Genomic DNA, 12121 nt, shown 5'->3' on the forward strand with positions numbered 1-12121 from the left:
TTATTAAAATACTCCAGCACACTAGGTGGCGGTAATGAGTTGTGAGGTTGCCATGCCAACCACTCAAGGAAGAAGCGCTGCCTTATTTTTAGTCTATATTAGACAGCTGCTTTACTCGCAGCTAATGCTACTCATTTCTGCATTAAAAATATTCTTGACAGCATTGTCACAAACAACAATGACAGCAGATCGAGTTCAATCCTGAAACTAGTTCATGTTTGAGTTCTGCTTTAAAAATCCAGGTGAGTTAAACCGAACTGCGCTAGCTGAGCTGCTCGGCTAACTATCAGTGGCTGTGTCCTAAACGGAGTTCTACTTCCTTTAGAGGTGCACTACGTAGGGAATGATATAACGACATGTACCATATTATCAAGTGCACTTGGTGACCAAGCAGAAGTCGTTTGGGATTCGGCCCTGATGAAACGCCCTGTTTATCTGTATATGAACGCTGAATTGTAGTGAATAATATTTGTTAACTAAATTTAGTTTGTTTGTTTTTTATTAACAATTACTAATGATGAGTTAGCTGAGATGTTTTAGTTAGCAGACATTGCTGAGCGTCATTATTATTGTTTTTATTTCGCGATATATCGCAAACAGCTCAATAATATAAACCCAACCAGAGAAGTGCATCATTGTTATTTTGGAAAATAGCTTTCTAATTGAATCACCATAAACAACTAAAAGTTTCTGATTGAATTAATCAACAAGAACAATCCTTAATGAATCAGAATTAAACAAATAAACACGCATTTCAACGCCTGAGGAAAACTTCACCGTGTCACTGATTGTGTTTAATCCACACGTCTCCCTGTGCGCGAGCTGTTGCTATAGAAACCGCAGCGTATCAGCGCGAGCGCCTTAACATCAACCTGCACCCTGAGAGAGAGCTGCTGTTAGAGAGAATTAATCAACAAAGAATATTTCAACTAATTAATGATGCACCTGGACTTCTCATGTCATTAAACACGTCTGCGGTTTGACAGCTGAAACATCCAGAAGTTTTTATAACATCTGTAGCTTTAAAGCTCGATATTTTAATATTTTCAGAATTAAAAAATGACCCGAATGTCTTAAAATTCTTTAATTAGGATAATTGCAGATACACGGAGCACAATAATACAAACACACAAATGTTTACCATCTTCAAGATTTTTTACACAAGATTATGAGCTTTTGTTGAAATGCACTATATTGCCAAAAGTATTGGGACACCCCTCCAGATCATTGAGTTCAAGGGTTGGACTCGGCCCCTTAGTTCCAGTGAAAGGAACTCTTAATGCTTCAGCTTCATACCAAGACATTTTGGACAATTTCATGCTCTTTGTGGGAACAGTTTGGGGATGACCCCTTCCTGTTCCAACATGACTGCACACCAGTGACCAAAGCAAGATCCATAAAGACATGGATGAGTGAGTTTGGTGTGGAGGAACTTGACTGTCCTGCACAGAGTCCTGACCTCAACCCCATAGAACACCTTTGGTATGAATTAGAGCGGAGACATCCCAAAACTGTTCCCACAAAGAGCATGAAATTGTCCAAAAATTGGACACCCAGTTGATGCCATGTGGTCATCCAGTCCATTATTCTAGATCTTGAGCCTGAATCATTTCTTGTCAAAATGCTGAGTAAAATGTTTTGCTCTGCTCTTTACACTGTACTTTTTCACAATGCTCTATATTCCTGTTACATGAAGTATGTTCCATTCTGATTAGGATCATTTTTTTGGTCATTATCACAGATATCAACACTTTTAGACGTCTCATAATGGAACCAGAAGACGTCAAAGATAGCAGTTTAGGGAAAACAGCACACACTGCGGCTCCTGCGGCCTCACAGGTAAACGAACCAGCTGAAGATTTATGAAGCTTCTGAAGCTGGACAGATTGAATAACAGATTTAACTGGTTCAGTTCCATGTTTCCTATACTGGTTTATTCAAATTGTGGAAATAGAGTTTTGTGTACATCCTACCCCCAGGCACAGGGGTCAGTTTGAAGTAGTACAATCTCTACTATGGGTTGAAGAAGTACGTGAGTGACCTCTGTGAATAGAAATGACCAGAATGTCATGATGTAGTAAAGGAGAACCTTGCATGGTTAGCATTATCAGGCGAGAACGGCTCCAAGGTTGTGTCCCATGTCTGATGTGATGATCCGAGAGCTGTCCAGGGAGATCAGAAAACCATGAAATGGGGATGGACAGTCGTACTGAGGATGACCTCACTGAAAGAATGGGTTTAGAGGGAGAATTCAAGAGGGACAAGCACTAAGCTCTGTGGGACACTAGTTGAGAGTCACCTGATCTGACTAACCCATCACTTAAGAAGTGAATAAACATACTTGATTGCAAGACTCCTGAGCATGGGCAGGAGAGTAGGAGGAGCCATGATGGTTTGACTGGTCTAGCACATGTGGTGCTGGTCAGGATCTTGATGGCTGTCCTGGTTAAAAGAGAGAGAGACTAACTGCATGCAGCAGAACTAATTGTATACAGAATTTTCTGAACCAGGAGCCAGACAGACGTCCAGTTTGGAGTAAGCATAGTTTGAGAGTATTTCAGAGTAATCCCTGGCCATACACTGAAACAAAATAAACCTGTGAGAATATTTTTGTGCTTATATTATTTGTGGTTTGGTGAATTAATGCTGTTTTTTGGTCATTAGCTAAATGAAGACACTTCAGCTGGAGAGACTACAAACTGCGAGGGAAACATCACCATTGAGGACCAGCAGAAGGTTGTAAAGAAGGAGGAACCTGAAGATGACGGCTACCTCTGTAAGACTTCAGGGTGCTTTAGAGTCTGTAGAGCTAGGGCTCGATTTTTATGTTTACTACCTAACATTTAACTCCTCATATTTTCAGATGGAGAAATATCTGAGACCAATGTCACCTCTGTTGAGCAATCAGATGAAGAAATCCTGAAGACTGTAAAAGAAGAAGAACCTGAACAAGACGAATACCTCGGTGAGTCTGAGGGATCGGCCTCATTTTTGTCTTTTGAGCTTCATGGTTTTATTTAAAATGACTTTAATTACATTTTTTTTAGGTGGAGGAACATCAGTCTCTGTGAGACGAGTCGTCATCGTGGACGAAAACAGTGAAGTGTTTCAGAGCAAGCCTATAAAAGAGGAAGAACCTGAAGATGATGACTATCTGTGTAAGACAGCAGGGGTTCATAAGTCTGCTTTCTCATGACATTTACCAAGTTTAAATCCGAGAGAAATGGATGGGATTTGGATTATTTTCACACTGCATATAATTAAACATACCAAAGAGATATAAAGGAATTAGTGCTAAGTCTGTAATGACCTCAGAAGCTACACTGACCTACTAGTTCCTCAGGAGATCTTGGTTGCTGTTGTAGAAAGGTCATTATCAACATTTACATTATTTCCTGTCCAGTGTCCCCCAGATGAGGATGAGGTTCCCTTCTGAGCCTGGTTCCTCTCAAGGTTTTTCCCTCAGATCATCTCAGGGAGTTTTTCCTCACCACCGTCACCTCAGGCTTCTCATTAGGAATAAAATAGTAACTTAACTTTAAACTTTATCTTATTTCTTGATGTTTCTATTCTTCTGTAAAGCTGCTTTGAGACACTGTCCAGTGTTAAAAGCGCTGTACAAATAAAATGAAGTGATACAAAGCAGTGCTGATAGTAAACACTGGTATTTGTGAAGGACATGTGCCTGAGGATTATAATCTCACCTTCAATCACTCTACTTTGGATGGATCTCCAACTCCGATCAGAAATGAACACTCCAGTACCAACTCATCCCTCAGCAAACCCAATACTACATCCTGAATTAGACCAATTCTTTATAGACCACCAAGGCTTTATACTGACCCCCATGAGTATTGATCACCTTCATACTGGGACCGTTTCAGTGTGTGTGCCCAAAATCCTGCTCATCACCCAGTTTGTAGCCATGTTCACGTTTAACTGGCATCAAGATCATGATCTCAAAGCAACATAGAAGACCACCATCACTGTGGAAAACTCAGTTTCTGATGTCCAGTCCTATCCAGAAAGGCCAGTGTGGGTGAAGGATGTCATTCCATCCAAGCAGAAGCCAAATCTGATCAGCCTACACACACCTGAAAGCTAATTAAACAGGTGAAATCAGGTGTAGCTTCTGCTTGCTGAGTAAAAGCTCCCCCCACACTGGCCATTTGCAGGTACAGTCTTGTACTTGGGTGTATGATTACATCACAGGAAGCTTGTGATGATGTGTGATTGCCACCTTTAGAAGTCTTTAAAACATTATCAATATTATTCTAGTTTCTTACCTCGTATCATCTCATTCCAGACTGTGAGGACTGCAGATCCTTCTTCATCGGTGAGTGTGAGGTTCACGGCCCAGTGCTCTTTATCCAGGATACTCCTGTTCCAATGGGGGTCGCTGACCGAGCCAAACAAACCCTTCCACAAGGGCTGGAGATTCTGAAGTCCAGTATTTCTGACCTGGGAGTGTTTAATAAAGGAGATACCGTTCCAGTTGGTGTGCACTTTGGCCCCTATCAGGGAGACCTGGTGGACAGAGAGGAAGCCATGAAGAGTGTCTACTCTTGGGTGGTGAGTTGGTTTTAGTTATAACCAGATTATAAATATCACAAGGGTTGTAGATAGGGCTTTTGTCCAGTCTGTACATTTTCAGCACAGATAGACCTTGTATTATTTTATTGTAGCAGATGCAACCTTCTGTTCCTCACAGAAATTATTCTGCCACCAGATCCTTTAAATATCAATTACATACACTATATTGCCAAAAGTATTGGGACACCCCTCAGCAAACCAAGACATGAACTTGACTGACCTGCACAGAGTCCTGACCTCAAACCCATAGAACACCTTTGGGATGAATTAGAGTGGAGACTGTGAGCCAGACCAAAACTGGGACGTCTGCCTTCACCTCCACATGAATGTAATATGGAGTTGTCCCGCCCCTTTACAGCTATAACAGCTTCAACTCTCCTGGGAAGGCTTTCCACAAGGTTTAGGAGTGTGTTTATGGGAATTTTTGACCGTTCCTCTAGAAGCACATTTGTGAGGTCAGGCACTGATGTTGGACGAGAAGGTCTGGCTCACAGTCTCCACTCTAATTCATCACAAAGGTGTTCTATGGGGTTGAGGTCAGGACTCTGTGCAGGACAGTCAAGTTCCTCCACACCAAACTCACTCATCCATGTCTTTATGGACCTTGGTAATATAGTGTATTTCTTATTTGATAAGACAGAACAATGTAGACATTTAACAATTATATTCACATAGAAAAAAATAATGTGTTTTTTTCAGGTATATAAGAACATGCAGTGTGAGGAGTACATCGATGCCAAGAGAGAGACTCATGCTAACTGGATGAGGTGAAGAATGTATTGATTATTTCTGCATGTTGTTTCTATTTATCAATTTTATTTAGTATAAAAATGTTGTCTTCCCCTGCCTCTCTACTGTTTTCTTCGTCTTTTTGTCCTCGTCATCCGTACTGTATCTTCTATAATCTTTGGTGTTTTCAGGTATGTGAATTGCGCTCCTAACAGTGAGGAGAAGAACCTCATGGCATACCAGTATCAAGGAGGGATTCTCTATCGTTGTTGTCAAGCCATCAAACCAGGACAGGAGCTCTTGGTGTGGTACGAAGAAGAGTATGCCAAACATCTTGGTGTTACATTCGACTACCTCTGGAACAAAAAGTCAACAAATGGCAACGGTGAGGTCGACTTTTGTCCATGACCTTATTATTCTCATGCACATGCTGAGGGTGGTCATTACTGTAGGTGAATAAGACTGATGATCTCCTCATCATAAGATCTTATCTTATCTCATCATGGCACCTGTTAGTGGGTGGGATATATTAGGCAGCAAGTGAACATTTTGTCCTCAAAGTTGATGTTAGAAGCAGGAAAAATGGACAAGTGTAAGATTTTGAGCAAGTTTGACCAAAAGGACCAAACTGTGATGGCTAGACCACTGGATCAGAGCATCTCCAAAACTGCAGCTCTTGTGGGGTGTTCCCGGTCTGCAGTGGTCAGTATCTATCAAAAGTATCCTTTAAGCCTTTGAGGCCCCACCTCACAACTTACAGGACTTAAAGGACCTGCTGCTAACGTCTTTGAGCCAGATCCCACAGCACACCTTCAGGGATCTAGTGGAGTCCAGGGCTCAGGGCTGTTTTGGCAGTGAAAGGGGGACCAACACAATATTAGGCAGGTGGTCATAATGCTATTATAATGCATAATGCCTGATTGGTGTGTTTCTCCATGAACAGTTGCTCCTTTGCATGTGCTGGTCATCACTGGTCTCCTTTCACTGGTCCTGGGTTTGGAGCTTTTGCTGTTTATTGAAGTTTACTGTTTTTTTTTTTTTTATTCCAGGTTCTCACTGTTGTATTTTGCTTCAATTTTAAGTTCTGTTCTGTTTTACTTTCCTTCTCCAGAAATGAAGAGCTTTCCATTGCAAGTCTTCTCCTGTTCATCATGTTCGTTTTCCTACACGTCCCAAATTTACCTCCACAAACACATCAAACGCTGCCATAATGAAGAATACGTGAGACTCCTGAAATGCGGTGCGATTAAACATCATAATCAGACGTCCGCAAACAGCTCTGGTCAGCAAACATCCTCTGGAACCCTCCTGACTAAAAACGGACAGATTCAGAAAGAAATCTATCACTGCTCAGACTGTGGGAAGAGTTTCACTAACCCCAGTTACCTCCTTCAGCACCAGCAGGTTCACACGAGAGAGCGTCCGTATCGCTGCTCGGACTGCGGGAAGAGTTTTACCAGACCCATCAATCTCCAGATACACCAGCGCATCCACACAGGAGAGAAACTTTACCACTGCTCGCAGTGCGGAAAGGATTTTACCCGACAGAATCATTTCCAGTTACACCAGCACATGCACACTGGGGAGAAGCCATACCAGTGCTCGGAGTGCGGGAAGAGTTTTACTCGGCCAGGTAACCTCCAGCTACACAAGCGCATTCACACGGGGGAGAAACCGTATCACTGCATAGAGTGTGGAAGGAGTTTCACGCAGCAGACCAGTTTCCAGCTTCACCAGCGCATTCACACTGGAGAGAAGCCATTCTGCTGCTCACAGTGTGAGAAGAGCTTCACTCGCCTCAGCACTCTCCAGCGGCACCAGCTCGTCCACACGGGGGAGAAACCCTTTCAGTGCTCCGAGTGCGGCAAGAGTTTTACACAGCAGGTGAACCTCCAGCTTCATCAGCGTCTTCACACCGGAGAGAAGCCGTGTCACTGCGCCCAGTGTGGGAAGAGTTTCACACGCCTCAGCACTCTCCAGCGACACCAACGTGTCCACACCGGGGAGAAGCTCTATCACTGCTCGGAGTGCGGGAAGTGTTTCACACAGCAGGTTAACCTCCGATTCCACCAGCGTGTCCACACTGGAGAGAAGCCCTTCCAGTGCTCGCAGTGTCAGAAGAGCTTTACTCACCTGAGTACTCTACAAAGACACCAGCGCATTCACACGGGGGAGAAGCCGTACCTGTGTTCGCAGTGCGGGAAGAGTTTCACACACCTGAGTACGCTCCAGAGACACCAACTCATCCACACCGGAGAGAAACCCTATCTATGCATACAGTGTGGGAAAAGTTTTACTCAGCTCAGTACTCTCCAAAAACACCAGCAGATTCACACAAAGGATAAAACCTTCTACAGCTCATAGCATGGGAGAACTTTCACATGTTTCATTTACCATTCAGTGTGTGACTCCTAGAGCCTTTTATACCTTTGGGGAAAATAATGTAGGTGTAAAGCTTCATGTCGCATTAAGCATGAAACCTGAGGATAAAAACATCTGGCCAGTTTGCCTCAGAAGGCATTGAGGGGCTCAGTGGTCCTTACACAAATGATTCATACTTAAAGGACAGCACACTGTCCTGCTGTTAATCCTGACTGATCACGTGTTTTGGGGCATCAAACCATCCCAGTTTACATTAGAACTCTGTTCACGAACGACAGAGCTGCACCTCGACCCAAGAGAACAGCTCCTTCACAATGCCTGAGTAAACACAACCGGGGTTTTAGCATGATTTCTGAGTCCTAAGCACTTAATGACTGTTCCAGATCAGGGTTCTGTAGCACCGTCCCATGCTGCAGGGTTCAGTACTGATAAAGAACCTGCACTTTTTCATTGTAGCAGACATTGTGGATTATAGAAGAACAAAATTTTGCTGTGCAGTATTTTATAAATCAATGTGAATCTTTACAGTGAGCCAGTGTAGTGTGGGTTCTACAGGGGTGATGTAGTCAAAACATTCCAGCACTTTCTTTCCTGTGTTCTGACCGCTGCATTCTGGACATAATGATCCTTTATGGTTCCAAGGTGTTAAAATAACCCATCATTGAGGTTATCAAATCATGAAACAACTTTTTTCTGTATTGTATAACTTCAATTATACTTCTTTTCTTAGCAATGTTTCTGAGATGTAAAAAAATCACTTGGATAGCTCTGTGTGTGTGTGTGTGTGTGTGTGTGTGTGTGTGTGTGCGCCCGCGCGCATGCTGAGACCCAGCAGTCACATGGTTGTGCATTAGTGCAAAAAAAAATCCTGCTGTCAAACAGACATGTTTCTCGTCTCACCTTGTACATCATAGGAAGCTACACTGTAAAGTACACTATATAGCCAAAAGTTTTGGGACACCCCTCCAAATCATTGAATACAGGTGTTCCAGTCACTTCCACGGCCACAGGTATATAAAATCCAGCACCTAGAGATGCAGACTGCTTCCACACACATCTGTAAAAGAATGGGTCTCTCTCAGGAGATCAGAATTCAAGCGTGGGACCGTGATAGGTTTCCACCTGTGCAATAAGTCCATTCGTGAAATTTCCTCACTACTAAATATCCCAGGGTCAACTGTGAGTGGTGTTATAATAAAGTGGAAGAAATTGGGAGCAACAGAAACTGTCATGGAGTGGTAGACCAGGTAAAATCACATGCTAAGGAGCACAGTGCACAGAATTTGCCAACTTTCTGCAGAGTCAGTAGCTGTACACCTCCAAACTTTGTGTGGCCTTCAGATTAGCTCAAGAACAGTCCATAGAGAGCTTCATGGAATGGGTTTCATGGGCCAAGCTGCATCCAAGCCTTAGGTAGCCAGACCTTCTCGTCCAACATCAGTGCCTGACCTCACAAAAGCACTTCTCGAGGAATGGTCAAAAATTCCCATAAACACACTCCTAAACCTTGTGGAAAGCCTTCCCAGAAGAGCTGAAGCTGTTATAGCTGCAAAGGGGCGGGACAACTCCATATTAAACTCTACGGATTAAGAATGGGATGTCATTAAAGTTCATATTCATGTATAGGCAGATGTCCCAAAACCTTTGGCAATACAGTGTATGTGCCCCCTGACCATCACACCCATGTGATCTTCCCCAAACTGTTATCATATCAAGTCTGAGTCACACAGTTGTCCAAACCCTGACCATGTTCCTGTGCAGCTCCATGAAGACATGGTGTGGAGGTGTAGGTTGGAGTGAAGAACTGGAGTGTCCTGCACAGAGCCCTGACTCTGACTCAACCCCACTAACCACCCACTGACCCCCAGACCTCACTCTCACATCATCAGAGTCTGATCTCACTAATGCTCTTTTAGCTGAATGATCACTAATCCCCACAGACACACTCCAACATCTAGTGGAGAACCTTCCAGAAGAGAAGAGAAGAGTGGAGTTGATTAGAACAGTAACACACAGAGGGAATAAATGTGGAGTGAGACGTTCAGCATGGCTGTGAAGGTCAGGGTGCACATACTTTTGTCTGTACTGTGTATCGGCTTGATGTAAGGTTAATAATCCAGTACTTTAGTACAAAAAATACAATTCTTCTTCCAGTTTTTTCCCTTCATATCCAGATGTGTGTGTTTGATGGGAAACTGGAAAGAAAGAGTTATTTATTTTTTTGGAACACGTGCAGGAACCATGTGGTGAGATGTTGTGTTCACTCAGGCTGGGGAAATAATCCGTAACATGATGAGACGGTACGAGAACACTCTTTAAAGCTGATTCAACACGCTGCAGGACATCGGCTAATCCTTTCTCTTCTTCATTCCTCTGTGTGCACTTTGTTTAAATACAATCATTTGTTATTGTAGGAAAAACTCTTCTAGGTGAAAAAGTGAAAATGTCTTCTTTCTGCTCATCGTTTTCAAATGAACTCTGTGTGATCGCTGTATCTGAAGCACTGTGGCATTTTTGTTCCACCATTTCATTTTCTCATCATGTTTTCTTCTTTAATCTCACAGTGTTAATTAAGTGAATATCTTAAAGCTGTGTCGATGCTAGCCCTAGGGTTTAGGGTTTAGGGTTAGGATGAGCCCTAAGGCTGCAGAAAAATCAGTTTAATCTGTCCAGCTCCTAGCTCACAGGTCCGGTACAGCATCTTCACCAGCTGATAAATTATTTTATTAATTCTTTTTATTGGACCTGATTATTGGACCAGATTCGGTTCAATCTATGATATAATATTGTTAGCGATCATTCAGAAGCAGTTCTCTTTCTACTTGCACTTTCCAGCTGGCAGAAGATGATACACATGCATGTGTTTTTGTAGCTGGAGAAAAAGGGGAGAAAATAATCTTCTTAATAAATAAAATGATAATTATGTCTTGTGTGGAAGGTTAAATGCATCAATAATCAGAAAACTCCCCAAAAATAGATTTAAACACGTAATAAAGGCTTTTGTGAATAAAACCGTTTCAATCAGTAGTCCATTGTGTAGATTGAGTACTAGAGTAAGTTAAGTTGTTAATTTGCCTTTATTAGTCACATATACATTACAGCACAGTGAAATTCTTCCTTTGCATATCCCATACATAAGTAAATAAATAAATAAATAAATAAATAAATACGTATTAAAATATTTTAAATATGAGTGATTAGTTTAGTTCTGCTGCAAAGTTAAGTTTCCTTTCTGCAACAGAACACAACACATTATCACAACACCACACATTTAAACATCCAAGTCATTCATACTTTTATAAAAATTAAAATCAATTAAAATTCTCGATTTGATCAGCCTTTTCAGAATTTTTATGGCGTCACAGTCAGTGCTTTGTGCGATTTGGTTTTTCCGGCTCAGGTATATCACCATTTTGGCCTGACCAAATATAAAATTAATCAGTTGGCACCTGAACCGGTGTTTTCTGACAAACTTAAAACCAAAAATAAAACACTGAAAAGTAAAAACAACATTAAAAGACTTTAAAATGCTCCGTAAAAACACAAACAGTGGAAGTAACCTGGAGCAGTGAATAAAAGCATGAAAAACTGTTTCTCTCTGTGAACAAAAAGGACAATCATGTGCAACATCAGGGTTTAAAACAGAAATAAAAGAGTTCACAGAGATAATACAGTGTAAAATCCTCCACTGGAGGTCAGCAGATTTTTTAGTTAACGGTAGTTTATACAGTGCGTCCACTCTGGTTTAAAATCATCAATAAAACCATGTACACTTCTCCATGGGGTGTCCACCCTCCCACTCAGCTTCTTCTTATTTAAAACCTTTACACACGCTCTGTAGAGCAGCTTCCCCGACACTGACCCAAAGTCCATCTCCCCTTCACCCCGGCACTCCAGGAGGGGTCCTGCACACCCGTCGAGGTCAGGAGAGATGTTCAGCTGAGGAAAGGGTTCGTCCTCTGCAGGACCAGTCTCTGTGTGTGAATAGTCCATTAGCTGAACACGCTCCTCTGATGTCAATGCAGATCTCCAGCGGTGTAGGAGCTGATTGACAACACGCAGGGACCGCAGTCCCATACGCGCTGCCAGGTCCTCTGCCCTCGACAAGTCCGACCCCGCGATCTTCACAAGCTCCCGGAGCGTTATAAACCCTGAGGAGATGAGAGTTCTGGACAGTGCAGGGACGGTCACACTGGAGATGTCCAGTCTCCCGCCGTACACCAGAGGTTCCTCCAGCAGCCAGGGTAGCGTTCTACAGCCCTTGTTTTGTTTCTTAAAACAGTTCCAAATTTTAAAAAATCCACGGTAAAAGTCTGGTAGTCCAGAAATGTCCAGCATTTTTGTGTCCATTAAAAACAACGCTCTGTCCAGCCCCAGTCCTTGAACTAGTGCGTAATAATCCACTGGCTGCTGCTCT

At 42.6% G+C, this 12121-nt stretch overlaps 1 protein-coding gene across 1 annotated transcript; it reads left to right on the top strand.

The window, feature by feature from the left end:
• Positions 1-51: 51 nt before the first annotated feature.
• Positions 52-10824, top strand: LOC131368340 (oocyte zinc finger protein XlCOF6-like). Its single transcript, XM_058414397.1, has 9 exons — positions 52-242; positions 1742-1839; positions 2665-2776; positions 2864-2965; positions 3048-3158; positions 4307-4572; positions 5293-5360; positions 5514-5707; positions 6434-10824. Exons 1-9 carry the CDS (start codon positions 215-217, stop codon positions 7684-7686), a joined length of 2232 nt encoding a protein of 743 aa, XP_058270380.1. The 5' UTR covers positions 52-214; the 3' UTR covers positions 7687-10824.
• The last annotated feature ends 1297 nt before the right edge of the window (positions 10825-12121 follow it).

This window comes from Hemibagrus wyckioides, linkage group LG17 (assembly GCF_019097595.1).
Source record: "Hemibagrus wyckioides isolate EC202008001 linkage group LG17, SWU_Hwy_1.0, whole genome shotgun sequence".
NCBI lineage: Eukaryota > Metazoa > Chordata > Actinopteri > Siluriformes > Bagridae > Hemibagrus > Hemibagrus wyckioides.